The 13698-nt window shown below is 44.5% G+C and overlaps 2 protein-coding genes across 6 annotated transcripts in view; one reads left to right on the forward strand and one right to left on the reverse strand.

Annotated features, from left to right (window-relative positions):
* The window catches only part of WDR33 (WD repeat domain 33), an 81101-nt gene extending 77605 nt beyond the window's left edge, over nt 1-3496 (forward strand). For 3 of the 4 annotated variants that reach the window (XM_084846742.1, XM_084846744.1, XM_084846745.1), the window contains one exon: nt 279-1696. In XM_084846742.1, the coding sequence (XP_084702868.1) occupies nt 279-508 (230 nt within the window). In that variant the 3' untranslated portion in view covers nt 509-1696. Of the gene's footprint in view, nt 1-278 lie in introns of all 4 variants that reach the window. The other variant, XM_084846743.1, reaches the window with a different exon arrangement.
* On the reverse strand, nt 2787-13458 carry SFT2D3 (SFT2 domain containing 3). Of its 2 annotated transcripts, none has more exons than XM_084846787.1 (2): nt 9079-13458; nt 2787-6922 (listed from the first exon to the last, which is right to left on the reverse strand). In XM_084846787.1, exon 1 carries the CDS (start codon nt 9741-9743, stop codon nt 9093-9095), a length of 651 nt encoding a protein of 216 aa, XP_084702913.1. In that variant the 5' UTR covers nt 9744-13458; the 3' UTR covers nt 2787-6922; nt 9079-9092. The 2 variants fall into 2 exon arrangements, 1 of the variants encoding a protein (XP_084702913.1); XR_014789537.1 differs by having other exon boundaries at nt 6823-6922; nt 8983-9814.
* Nucleotides 13459-13698: the final 240 nt, after the last annotated feature.

Consider the following 13698-nt stretch of genomic DNA (forward strand, 5'->3'; position numbering starts at 1 on the left):
CTGCACTGAAGAAATAGCTCAGTGTTTATGGAAGCTTCGCCTTCATCTCCTTGGGTCCCTACACTATGTTCTAGGAATGGGAAGGAGTCATGGAGTGGCTGAGAGGAAGAAATGTTGGGGGAAGGAAATAGCCCTTTTAGTTATCCCTGTCAACTGTTGTTTATTCAGCAGGAGAGGAGAGAGGAAAAACTAAGATGCCATTCTTTGATTTTGGGTATTCCATGGTTCAAAAACATATTACATTTTCTTATTGTTGTTTGCATTATGTTTTATTCTAGGGCGTGGAAAGTCAGGACCTTCACAGAGAATGTCAAAGTCTGGAAGATCCAGCTCTTTGGAAGGAGAGCACCATGATGGATATCATAGAGAAGAATCTTTCGGAGGACCTCAAGGAGGCAATAATCCTTCCAGAGGAGGAAGAAGTGGGAGTAACTGGGGAAGAGGAAGTAACATGAACTCAAGCCAGTCAAGACGAGGAGGTTCTAGAGGTGGTGGAAGGGGTCGATAGAAGAGGTTATGACTGGGCAAGACCCAGTCTTCCTAGGACAGTATTTAAATACACCTGTTGCAGAATCATTGAGAAAGTAATTCTGCACTCTCACAAACCTGGACTCTAAATGGAGATAAAAGAATGTGCATTAGTTCCTAAGAGGTCTTTTCAAAGATTAAATGCCAGCTAGTAATGCCATCACAGCTACCTTTGTTTCATTCTCATCATCCTGATCCCTTGTCACTTCCATATTTCCTACATTGATATTTGAAAATAAAAGCTGGATTTTTTTTTTAGTGTTGTGAGACATGGAGCACCTCCACAGATTTCAGTTCATGTCCAAAAGAACTTGTTTCTATATGTACAGTTGTCAGGAAAAAGTTAAGTTGTTTTTGTATGAATACAGAATGCAATTTGTCCAAAAAGTAACAAATGGAGTGTGTGATTTTGTATACATGTTTTCACATCTCACTAGAATCTTCCCCCTAAACTTCCTATATGATAACTTCCATGTAGTGCTACACAGTCACAAAACTAACTCATGGGTGTGTTTGGATACGGAAGCGTTTAAGTGTCATAAGCTCAGTCTACATGCTGAGGGAGCATGTAGGTGGAAATCAGTCTTGTCCTGGTTGATGGGAGCCCCTTCCCTTCATTAGCCTAAATAACCAGACTTCCATCCATGTATTCCCTAAATGTGCGGACTGATCCAGAGTGCCTGAGTTTACATAATATAAAGATATCCACTTGAAGTTTTTGAATACATTGATTACTAATCTAAGGTGTGATAAGGACATTGATCAATCCTGGTTCAAGAACAGAAGGAAAGACCTCCATTAAACTATAGAAAAGATGGCTGAGCCCCAATGAAAACTGCTGAACAGCCTTTTGGAGATAATACTCACATTTGTGGCCTCCTGGATTCAAATGGTCACAGAAAAGTTCTTAAGGTGGTGGTTTCTGAAACAGGAATTTAGCCAGCCACCTTAAAATGACTTTAAACATTTATACTCTGAGCAGACATTCAGCACCAATTGACAAGAAAGGAGTGGCTAGGTACATTCTGGTACATTCTAAATATTTAGCTAACGTAAGAGAATTTAAGACTTTTTTCACATTTCCCTTAAAGGTTAAAGTGCCGTAGTTTCTTTCCATTGCAGTATTGTATCTGTTTTACCTTTATTTTGCAATAAAATTTTCTCAGTTGAGGTGTGTCATGCAACATTCTGACCTTGAGACAGTTTGGCTTCACCCATCAGTACAGCCCAGTTCCGTGCATATTTACCTGGAAGTAAGACCCACTGTGGTCAGTAGGGTTTACTCTGAAGTAAATGTGCATACGATTGCAGCGTAAGTGCTTCTCTAAATTGCCAACATGGCTACAAAGTTTTTGTGAGGTGACTGAGATACCAGTGGCAGGCTATAAATTAGGGATTTAGTGTGGATAAGGTGGGGGGGGAGACAATGACTTATCTTTTAATTAAAGAATCATTTAATAAATCTAATACAGGAAGAGAGCCATCCTATGTCCTCCAGACAACATCTGGGGGAGATAGGATTTTTCAGTTTCCCAGTTCCAAGCTCGTAGACAGTGCTACGAGCGTGTAGCCAGGAAACCGTGCTCCCTGTGCCCCCTCCTCCTCGTAGCCGGGACAGAGAGAAATGTGGTGGCTGCTCCTCTGTTCCTGTCCATGCTTGTAACACGGAGCACAGACAGGGTGAAAAGGGGTGTTCCCGGAAGGGAGGAGACCGCGGAAGCTGTTTTAGACAGGTTCCTATGTGGTCTCCAGCCTCGTTCCTGCCCCCTCCCCAGAGCTGTGCTTAGACTAAGGAAACTACAGGGCAGCCAAGAGCACAGAAGAAATCCTCTCCTCTGTACTTCAGCTGCCCTGCATCAGATAGGTGGTCACCTCTGACTTCAGAGGAAGTCAGAGGCAACACCTATCTCAATAGGATTGCGCTCTAAGTAAGAAAGCAAACTTGGTTTTGAATTCTAATAGAAGCATAACAAACTTGTTAGCATATATAATGCTCGTTCAGATCTTCTTCCCTTGTATACATCAAAAGAAATGTGTCAGGATTAGGAAATTGCAGCTAGTTTTCACAACCTATTAGTGAAGTATGAGGTCCTACCAACTCAGATCCCACAAACAATGTAACAGGAAGGTTTGATTTCCACATCCTAACCATGAGAATAATTTAAAGTTCCTTGCAACAGTCAAATTATAAAATGTGAAAATTGAGATTTTCAAAATTTAACAATTCAAGACTGTTTTGTCAGCACTGTGTTTCTTTTAAGTTGTTTATTGTACAGATAAACAAAAAACCACTGAGCCTTGCACGCCTTATCAAAAGGGGCCATAACTCTTTAATTTTATGCTTCTAATTATTCAGAAGTTTATTAACAAAAATGATAGACTACACATCTCCATAGAACAAGTCAATTTAAACCAAAACAGCCAACACTTCTAATTTATAGTTACTTCTCCATTTCCCTTTGGTGACTAATTTATCCCCATACTGAAGTCTACCCAGCTTTGGAGGAAAAAGTCTTGCCATACTTCAACATCCAACAAAGATCATTCTGGAGATTTTTTTCTGCTTTAAGTTGTTACATCTTTGTAGACATACTCCTTAGCTAACAGTAAAAAGCTCTGTCACCTGTACATTATACAAATACATTTCTCAAGGGAAGATCTGACAAGATTAAAATCCCTGAAAGCTTTTTAGGTAGGGCCATTGTAGAAGTAACAATGGCTCCTTTTTAACTAAGTAAAGAGATGGGGAGCTAGCTCTTGGAATGTCTGCTCCTCCATCCCAGAACGAATTACCACCACCACAGCCACAGTTAAATGGGAAATACCTGCATCAATCTTAAGCACAGTTCTAACCAAAATCTGAAAACATCGCATGTTTTATATGATTATACGGGAACTCCAGTTAACCATGGATGGGGTTTGTGCTGATATTTCCTTAACTGCGCTAAAAGGAGGAATGCACTCCCAGTAGGTGAGGAAAAACAGGACCACACATTTTCACAGCTGGCTCCCAGTCTCCAAACTGCAGTTAAGAAGGTGCTAGTGTTATGTCTATACTATCCCTCAAAACTAATTAAATTAATAAAAAGATCTGATGTATTTTCTCCTTAGACCTCTTTTTTATCAGACTTAAGTTGGATCATCCTTTAGAAGTCGTTTGCATTTCAGTGAAATGGTGACAACTTTCCAAAGTTTAGAGATCACTTTAGTAATGAGCAGGCATGAGCATAAAGTTACAAAAGTTTACCCTCTGGGAAAAGGTTTTAAACCTTCTTGGTGGGTCTCAAATGCTGACAATCATAAAAAAGTAAAGGCAGCCTCTTATGCATGGGAATACAGCAAATACATTGATCTGTTTGGCACAGTTCTTGTTAGTGCAAGGGAATGATAGGCTAAACTGAACACAGGAAGTGAGGAGTTACCAAGCTTCAGGCAAAAGCATATTTTTAAAATCTGATTTTTTAAAAATAATAAAACTCATCTCCGCTTCTGAAAGTGACTTCCTACCAGTTCTGTAAGCACTCCTAATGAGACTCAAGGGACCTGAAAGCAAGTTTGCAAAAACTGAACATTTTCTTTCAAATGCCAAGTTGCATTTTAGGAGCAGAACAACAATTATGTCATTAAGATTGGTTATCTGTAATACAAAAATACTTTTTCATACACTTAGGCTTCAATCCTATACTCACTTACCCAGGAGTACATAATGGGACTTCTAAGTAGAGAGAGGACTGCAATATTAATTCAACTGTGCTCTGCAAGTGTTAAGCTAATGGAGAAAGCAATCTTATGGGGAACGATGGTCGCCTCTGAACCTGGGGGCAACTGCCTATCCGCTGCAGGGTGAGAGGAGTGGTGAGGAGCACATCTTCACACTCCCGCTGCCCTGCTTTCGTGGCTATCCACAGGACGTTGTAGTGCAGGGTGGGGAGGCCAGACAACACATAGGAAGTGTTGTACAAGCACTTCTGACCTCCTGCCCTGCCCCCAGGAATGCCCCGTTTCCCCCGCTCTGCGCTGCTTTTCCAAGCATGGGGTCAATCCACACTGCCTACACAGCAGCATGGGAGAGGGCGGTCAGTTCTCCGAGAACTGACCTTGGAGCGCGGGCTACAAGGTCAGTTCCCGGAAACCGGCCAATCATATGGCCATCTAGCCTCTGACTAGCGGCCACAGGATTGCACCCTAAGACTATTTTAATTACCCAGTTTAAAGATTGCAGGACAATCTTCATTATACAATACTTAACACCATTTTGATTCATAACTATTTACCGCAGGTTGATTTCTTTACGCGTCCCAAGACTCGGCAAATTGAAATACAAATATTCTATCTTCATAGACTGGGGATCACAGACTAAAGCCACAACCCTATGCATTTATCTGGAAGTCCCACTAGGGTCAATAGGACTTACTTTTGCATAAACAGGCACACGAATGGGCTGCATGTCTCTGCTTTAAGTTATCTATACCAGTAGTCAAAGTATCCACTTAAATATATTAGCTAATGAGCTGCCTCTTCCAAGGTCCTCCCTTCATATCCCACAGTGATACAGCACTTGTCTATGGCAGTAGTGCTCTAGTATAGCATTCCTGTTATACTCAATAATATACTTTTGAACTGGTAACTATTTGCATATAATTATTCTGTTGTCAATATGTGTTCTGAGAGGTGCATCTCTTTCAAGACTTGCTAGTTTGGTTAAACATTTGGCCGTAATCCCTAAACCACCATCCAAGGCTTTCACTGACTTCTAACAACACTAAGAGCAACAGTTAAGAGAGATGATGCTGATGCTACTTCAAAGGCTAGTTTTAAGAGGTACGAACTGCATTACCTGCAACATTAGCTGCTTAAGTGTAATGTTTGCAGCTGCCCTACATTTAAGTGGTTTATGAATTGCACTTGTAGAATAAGATGAATGTGTTTTTACTGAAGTACCACCCAAGAACAACTTGTGTAGCAGCACCTTGTATAGTATATGTGTCTAGGTGATACTACATTCCTCACATTAATGCTTCAAAACTGCAGCAAATATCCTGTGCAAGGTCAGAGCAACACATGGTCTTAATGGGAGTTTTCCATATACACATAAGCTATTCATCTAACAATCCCATGATCCAAAGGAGTTTAGGACGCAATCTTATGCATGTTTAGACAGAAAAAGTCCTACAGTTCTCAGCATGCCCCAGTCAGCATGACTGACTGGAGATACTGGGAGTTGTAGGACTTTTTTCTGTCTAAACATGCATAGAACTGCACTCTTAGTTATTCTACTTGGCTTCTTCACATATGTTGCAACTTCCCAAAGTCACAATGACAGTATAAACTATTATGGCAGAATTATGTCCTCTGTCTATATTGTATGTGTCTTTGAATTCAGACTGAAGTTAACTTTAGCAGCCATGTGGTCACAACAGTTTAGAATATTTGGACAGAAATCTTTGCTTGAAAATAAGTGTTTTCCTGAAAGTCAGCTTAAGCAACAATTTGAACAAAATAGTTACAATGGTTAGAGACTAACACAACAATTGGGAATGATGATGCTAGGGCTAAATGCAAGTAAGTTACAATTCCTTGACATTTTAGAAACCAGATTAGTTCTTGCTCTAGCCCTGAAAAAGCTGAAGAGACATGAACTGATGGTTTTGCTCATCTCCATTCTTAAAGAGTTAAGAAAGGCAGACCCTGGGTCAGCAAACAGAATCGTCCAACAAATGCAGGGCAGGGCCTGTTGCCGTTGACTGCAAGTGACACCCACCTATACACTGAGCCAAGAAGACTCTTCTACTCGGCACAGAGGCCAGCATAGCAGCTGCAGCAAAAATACTGTAACATTTATGTGTCATCCTTCCCAAATGGCCCTGATGTAAAATCACTCCATTGGAGGCACTGGGAAGGGATTAAAATGCTGTCTTCTGCCTTTGCTCACTGTGGCTGCCCTCTAAGCACAGGGTGAGTGATGAGAAAAACTTTTTTTAAAAGAGGGCCCACTCAGCCCAATGCAGCTACCTGAGAGGTCAGATCAAGAACACTGGGAAGAAATTAAAACGACAGCTCCTTCCTCACTTATTGCAGCTGCCTGGTGTTGTTTTCAGCACCTCCACCCACGCTGCAGCTGCTCACTGGACACCGGAGTTAGAGCACTTACACTGGGTAGGGCACCTTGGCCCAGTGCAACCCATCCCAAACTTGGGACCAGCCACAGAAAGAAGCATTGTCCCTTGACAGGTTACAATTATTATGTGGCTGTTAAACTTGTAAGTCTTTCATATACTTTTTTTCTTCTTTTTTGCAAGTAAATTCAAGTAACCTTCTCAACTTCCTCCAAGAGAGGCAAGAGCGATGCACAGTCACAGTAAGGCTATTCAACTGTTCCCTTGTCCTTGGTGACCTGGAATTGAAAACAAATGGTGGCAAATTCAGAAGTGAAGGGTCCCTTCACAGACACACCCCTCACAGCCATGCCCACTTCTAAGATTATACAACCTTGTACAATTATACAGTAAAGATGAGCTTTCAGTCACTTTATCTCTAAGCCATAATTTCTCCCAATTATGTTTGCACAATGCAAATCAGTGCTATGCCTGTTTACTCAGTTTCCCACTGAGCTCCATGGGTTTACTCCCATGTAAGTGTGGGTAGGATTGCAGTCTTCATCTTACTTCTCATCCCTGGTATGTGTAAAGTAATAATGCAGAACCATGTGTCCAACAATGCCAACCACATGCCGGCAGGAAGCTCACAAACAGGGCAAGATAAAGAAAGCCATCCCCTCTTGCTGGACCCTAGGATCTAGTGGCAATCAGAGGTACCCTGCCTCTGATGATCAGGGGTACTATCCTGCCTCCCAATAGCATTGCTTGCACCAAGGACAGTTAACAGAAAAAACAAAATCGCACCCTCTCCTCCATACGACATATCATACAATGAGTGCAAATGATTTGCAAAAGAAAACAGCCATGCACAATTAACATACAGAATTCCCTCACACAAATATGTGGTGATGGCCACTCTCATTGGCAGCTTTTATTCATGTAGGATGGTTCTAACAGCAGCTATTGGCCATGATGGCAATGTTGAACCTCCATGTGCAGAGACAGTATACCTCCAGGGACCAGATGCTGCAGTCAAACCACAGGGAAAGTTGGACATTTTTCTGTCTAAGCATGCATTGGATTATAGCTTAAATAGAAGGGCTAGAGGATGGGTCAGAGATTCAGGCAGACAAATCCCCTTTCAACTGATTTGTTTACAGATTGCTAAAGCAGAAAACACTTGGATATTTCCTCCCCATTGGTTATTTATTATCTAATTTATATTCCACCTTTCTGCCAAAAAAATAGTACTCAATACAGCTGATAATAACACAGACTAAAAATAAAATATTAATTAAAACAGAACATAAACACAAATACAATAAAAAACACTGCAAAAATAAACAGCATTTTTAAAATAACAGCATAAAATTCTGCATTTTAGGGAGTAATCCTAAGGCCACTAGACACTGCCTAGAGGGCTATGGGATATGCTGTTTTCCGGGAACTGACCTCAGAAGAGGAGCAAGGCGCGGGGCTGGGGGCGTTCTGGGGTGGGGAGAGGGAACTGCACTGTACCACACATTGGATGAGTGGGCGCCTCCGAGTTCAGAGGTGGCCGGCAGCTAGCAAACGATGCCATTTAAACTGCAATCTTATACACGCTTACCTGGGAGTAAGTCCCATTCACTCATTGGGGCTTACTTCTGAATATAGATATGTAAAGCACAGCTTAGAAGCCAAGCAAAAAAATTCTAGCACCTCCTCTCAGTCTACCACTTCATTCTGTCCAATAGCTCTACGCGGTAGGGAGTTTTAAAATTATTATTTGAGGTGGTGCTGCGCTGCCTGTACAAAAAGGGCTATACCACGTGCTCCACACACAGACGCCGCCACCCTCCTCCCGAAAGTGTTCTTGCCCACCAATCTGAGAAACTTAGCCCCCTTCCCAGCTCACTTTTACCTCACTTTCTTCTCTACCCGCCGCGGAGAGGGTTCTCCCCAACTGGGCTCTAGCCACTACCCTCAAAACTCTCCTGCCTCCCTCAGAAGCTGCCATCTGGATGCCATGATCTTCGCTCGGGCAGGGAAGCCAAGGCGAGCTCAGTTGAACGCAGCCAGGCAGCAACAGTAGCAGCAGCCGCAGCCGCCCCCTCCTCACGCCGCCCTCCCTTTCGGGAAGCCCCAGCCAAGAGGGAAGAACAGAAGCAGGGCCGGCGCGCGCGGTCGCTCCTTCCCTCGCTGGCGCAGCGTTGGGAAAGTGGAGGGGGGCCGGCTGGGGCCTGTTTGCAAAAATATGCCGGGACAGCGACCCGTCAGGGCTACAAGCCTGGTCGAAAAGATAAGCACTAAAGAAACTTCCTGCTCCACAATTCCCCATGGGATAAACCTAACAGGCAGTCGGGTTGAGACTGGCCTGCATGTCCTGCGCTGCGCGTTGGTTCGGAGAAGGGCACGGGGCGTCTTCCCACAGAGCTCAGTCTTCTTTTCTCAACTCCAGGAATGGACTTGCCTAGGCAGCTGCCCTCACACCGGGAGAGTTTTGGACACACGACGCCGTACGAAACCGCCCAGGAACCCGCCGGCATAGCGTAGCCCGGCAACTCCGCCAGGCACCGAGGACAGCAAGTAAACCCCGCCGGCTGCCAGCTGGACAACGGCCCCTAGTGTGGTGAGCAGGGTGCTCCGGAGCCCGAGCGCAGCATACAGAGTGCCGCCCACCGAGCCTAAGTACAGAATGGCCAGGCCGCGGCGGTCGGGGTCGCCCAGGAGACGACTCGGGCCCCGCAGGAAGCCGGCGGCGCCCAGCGCAAAGGCCGACCCCAGGGACCAGAGCAGCGCAAACTTCCTGAGCAGTAGGAGCGACCCGTAGAGCGCGGCGAGGCCGAAGCAGAGAGCGGCCAGCAGCAGGCACAGCGCGCTTCCCACTAATCGCTGCCAACGGGACAGACCCATAGGCAGCCACGGATCAGGATCTGGTTCGGCTGCCCGCGACCATGTTTCCTTTGCAGGGAGAGGGTTTATCCGGCCGAGCCAGGCCCCCAAGCCTAACCCAGGCTTCTCCGCCTCGTCTCGCGGTGGGCTCTGAAGCACAAACGAGGCCGCCGCCGCCGCGCCGCCACTGCCACCCTTGGATTGAGCTAAGTATTCCTGCAATTGCCGGTTCAGATCCGCCATTTTGGAAAAGAGCCGGAATGTGAGGGCCTTTGTCAATAAACAGCTTCTCTGCTACTATTCGCTAGATCAATACACTTCCGGGTTATTGCTAAAGCAACGATGGCTGCGTCATCACGTGCTTACCTCTGATTCCGCCATAGAGACTTCCCCCTAGACGTATAATAACAGAGATAAATCATCCATTTTCTCGAGATGAAACTTCCGTACTTTTTGGTCTACTTTCCCTCCCCCACACCCCTTGCCATAGAAATCTTTATACTATATGATTGGGCAGTTGCGTGTCTACCCAGAAACAAAAGGCAGCAACGAAGGATGAAGTACATCCTCTTTCGAACGCTGGGCTTGGCTCATGTGGGAAATGTTGGGCGACCTGTGGCAATATAGTCCATTATCCTCATATTGCAGGACGGTGGCTATGGCTGAGAGTGACTTACAAGAGCCCTGCAGTGTAAAACTATTGGCAATATTGTAGATCAGAGGTGAGGCTGATGCTGGTTTGGATTTCCAGACAAAAACACAAAACGCCCATAAGGTTGAGCGATCCTTAAATTGTCTCCCACGTTGCAGCTGCATGCCTTTTTGGCAATGAACTGTGGTGCTGGAGAAGACTCTTACGAGTCCCCTGGACTGCAAGGAGGTCAAATCAGTCCATCCTAAAGGAAATCAACCCTGAGTGCTCATTGGAAGGACAGATACTGAAGCTGAAGCTCAGATATTTTGGCCACCTAATGCGAAGAGAAAACTCTCTGGAAAAGACCCTGATGCTGGGAAAGACTGAAGGCAAAAGGAGAAGGGGACGGCAGAGGATGAGTTGGCTAGATAGCATCACTGATGCAATGAATATGGACTTGAGCACACTCCGGGGGAGAGCGGAGGGCAGGAAGGCCCGGCGTGCTATGGTCCATGGGGTCACGAAGAGTCGGACACGACTGAACGACTGAATAACAACAACAAAATGGGGGGCATATGAAGGGATGTATGAATGTTCTTAAATCTGTTCCATCTGTGTTTCGCGTTTTGTCAGGCATCCGTTGTTTTGTTGTCTACACTTGTAGAAAAGATCTAATTCTATCAATGAGTGATTTGTCTCACTTGGAAGTGGCCGTTCCAGTCCATTTTTCAAGAATACATACTATTGCCGGGAATGAGTACCTGAATGTTCTGTGGAAGTTTTGTGGCATATAGCATCAGTCCCATGTAGTTATGTGATGAATTTGGTTGATTGGCTCATTTGGAAGTGGCCTTTCCAGGTCATTCTGTTCTGTTCCGGATACGTTGTGGGCATTACGGGGATAATAATAATATACATTTTCAAGGGTTTCTGCCCTAAAATATTGTTCTCAGGTGTCTCTAACACATGCCATAGTGTTTGGCATGTTTTTTTTAAAATAAAGGGGCCGTTCTGGCCCATTCAGTTCCAGCTTTTACACTGTTCCTGTATGTATGTATGTATGTATGTATGTAGGTATGATATATCTATCTGACAAAATAGGACCTGGGTTTGAAAGAGCATGTCTTTGATGTTGCTTTTGGTTCTAGATGGGCGTGTTGCTGCCCAGTCATAGCTGCGCTAAATCCTGGATTTCTTCGTTGTTTTTATGGATAGCACTCATGGCCACCCTAAGCAGAGAGAAAAATAGGGGGTGTAAAGGAATTCAGAATTTTTGTCTCTAGACACTTGGATTAGCACTCTGTTCTTTGCTTATCTGTGGCTGCAATCCTATTCCTAAACTCCCTTACCTAAGAATAAGTCCCTTTGAATTCCATTGGACTTACTTCCCAGTAGACGTGCATAGGATTGCACTATGTGCACTGAAGTACATATAGGGTTTCACCATAGTGATGCCAAACGCCTTTGGGATTGATTAATGGTATATTATCCACTGAAATTTGTGAGTTATTAATTGCTGGGGGCGGGGATTCTTTGCTGGCTGCTGTTAATTATACCTGCCCTGATTTTAAGATCATCTTTAGAGGCCTTCCTCCTGTTTAATATTACATTTTATTATATTGTTGTATTTTCTGTTTTTAAGTTTTGTGGACCACCCAGAGAACTTCAGCTATTGGGTGGTATAGAAATGTAATAAATAAATAAGTTTGTTTATATTGTTTTTATAATGTGCTTAAACACTGTGTTTTAAACCACCCTGTGAGTGCTGGTTGATCAAAATGCTAAATATAAATATAGTATGCGAACCGAGAACTACCGGAAGTACAAGCTGGGTTTCGAAGAGGCAGAGGAACTAGAGATCAAATCGCCAACATTCGCTGCATCATGGAGAAAGCAAGAGAATTCCAGAAAAACGTCTATTTCTGCTTCATTGACTACGCTAAAGCCTTTGATTGTGTGGATCACAACAAACTGTGGCAAGTTCTTAAAGTGATGGGAGTACCAGACCACCTTACCTGTCTCCTGAGAAACCTGTACGAGGGTCAAGAAGCAACAGTAAGAACCAGACATGGAACAACCGATTGGTTCAAAATTGGGAAAGGAGTACGACAAGGCTGCATATTGTCACCCTGCTTATTTAACTTATATGCAGAGTACATCATGAGAAATGCCGGGTTGGATGAATCAGAGGTCGGAATTAAGATTGCTGGGAGAATTATCAACAACCTCCGATATGCAGACGATACCACCCTAATGGCAGAAAGCGAAGAGGATCTCAAGAGCCTCTTGTTGAGGGTGAAAGAGGAGAGTGCAAAAGCTGGTTTGAAACTCAACATTCAAAAAACTAAGATCATGGCATCTGGCCCCATCACTTCCTGGCATATAGAAGGGGAAGAAATGGAAGCAGTGACAGATTTTACTTTCTTGGGCTCCAAGATCACCGCAGACGGTGACTGTAGCCATGAAATTAAAAGACGCTTGCTCCTTGGGAGGAAAGCTATGGCCAACCTAGACAGCATAGTAAGAAGCAGAGACATCACCTTGCCGACAAAGGTCCGTCTAATCAAAGCTATGGTTTTCCCAGTAGTAATGTATGGCTGTGAGAGCTGGACTATAAGGAAGGCTGAGCGCCGAAGAATTGATGCTTTCGAACTGTGGTGCTGGAGAAGACTCTTACGAGTGCCCTGGACTGCAAGGAGGTCAAATCAGTCCATCCTAAAGGAAATCAACCCTGAGTGCTCATTGGAAGGACAGATAATGAAGCTGAAGCTCCAATATTTTGGCCACCTAATGCGAAGAGAAAACTCCCTGGAAAAGACCCTGATGCTGGGAAAGACTGAAGGCAAAAGGAGAAGGGGACGGCAGAGGATGAGATGGCTAGATAGCATCACGGATGCAATGAATATGAACTTGAGCACGCTCCGGGAGAGAGTGCAGGACAGGAAGGCCTGGCGTGCTATGGTTCATGGGGTCACGAAGAGTCGGACACGACTGAACGACTGAACAACAACAACAAAATAAACATGTTTTACAATGGTAACCCAAGTTAAAGAATCCAGTGAGTTGGCCAGAAATATAGGTACCCTTGTCCTGCTTAAATGCTGTGCCCAACGAAGGGATACTTTGGACATCCTGTTGGGCCGGGAGCTGGGAGATCTGGGTTCTAGTCCCCACTCGGCCACAGAAGCTCACTGGATGACTTTGGGCCAGTCACAGACCCTCAGCCCAACCTACCTCACAGGGTTGTTGTTGTTGTGAGGATAAAATGAGGATGATCATGTAAGCTACCTTGGGTTCCTTGCAAGAGGAAAAAAGGCAGGATATAAATGCAATAAAAAAAAAAAATCATGTTCTGGAAGACCAGAGCTAAAAGCGGTCACCATGCCACATTGCACCACTGAAGCAGCCCCTAAGCCAGTGGTGCAGAACCTCAGATCTGGTGGCCAGGTCTGTCACTCCAGGGTTCCCCCAAAGGCCACCCCCTTCCCTTTCCCCCAGCCACTTATCATTTGGTGGTTTCTCAACTTGTGTAGCTTTTCTCCATTCTAAATGATTGAAATGCTT

This window comes from Heloderma suspectum, chromosome 3 (genome assembly GCF_057233095.1).
Source record: "Heloderma suspectum isolate Gila_16-S chromosome 3, 16-S_ref, whole genome shotgun sequence".
Taxonomy (NCBI): Eukaryota; Metazoa; Chordata; class Lepidosauria; order Squamata; family Helodermatidae; genus Heloderma; species Heloderma suspectum.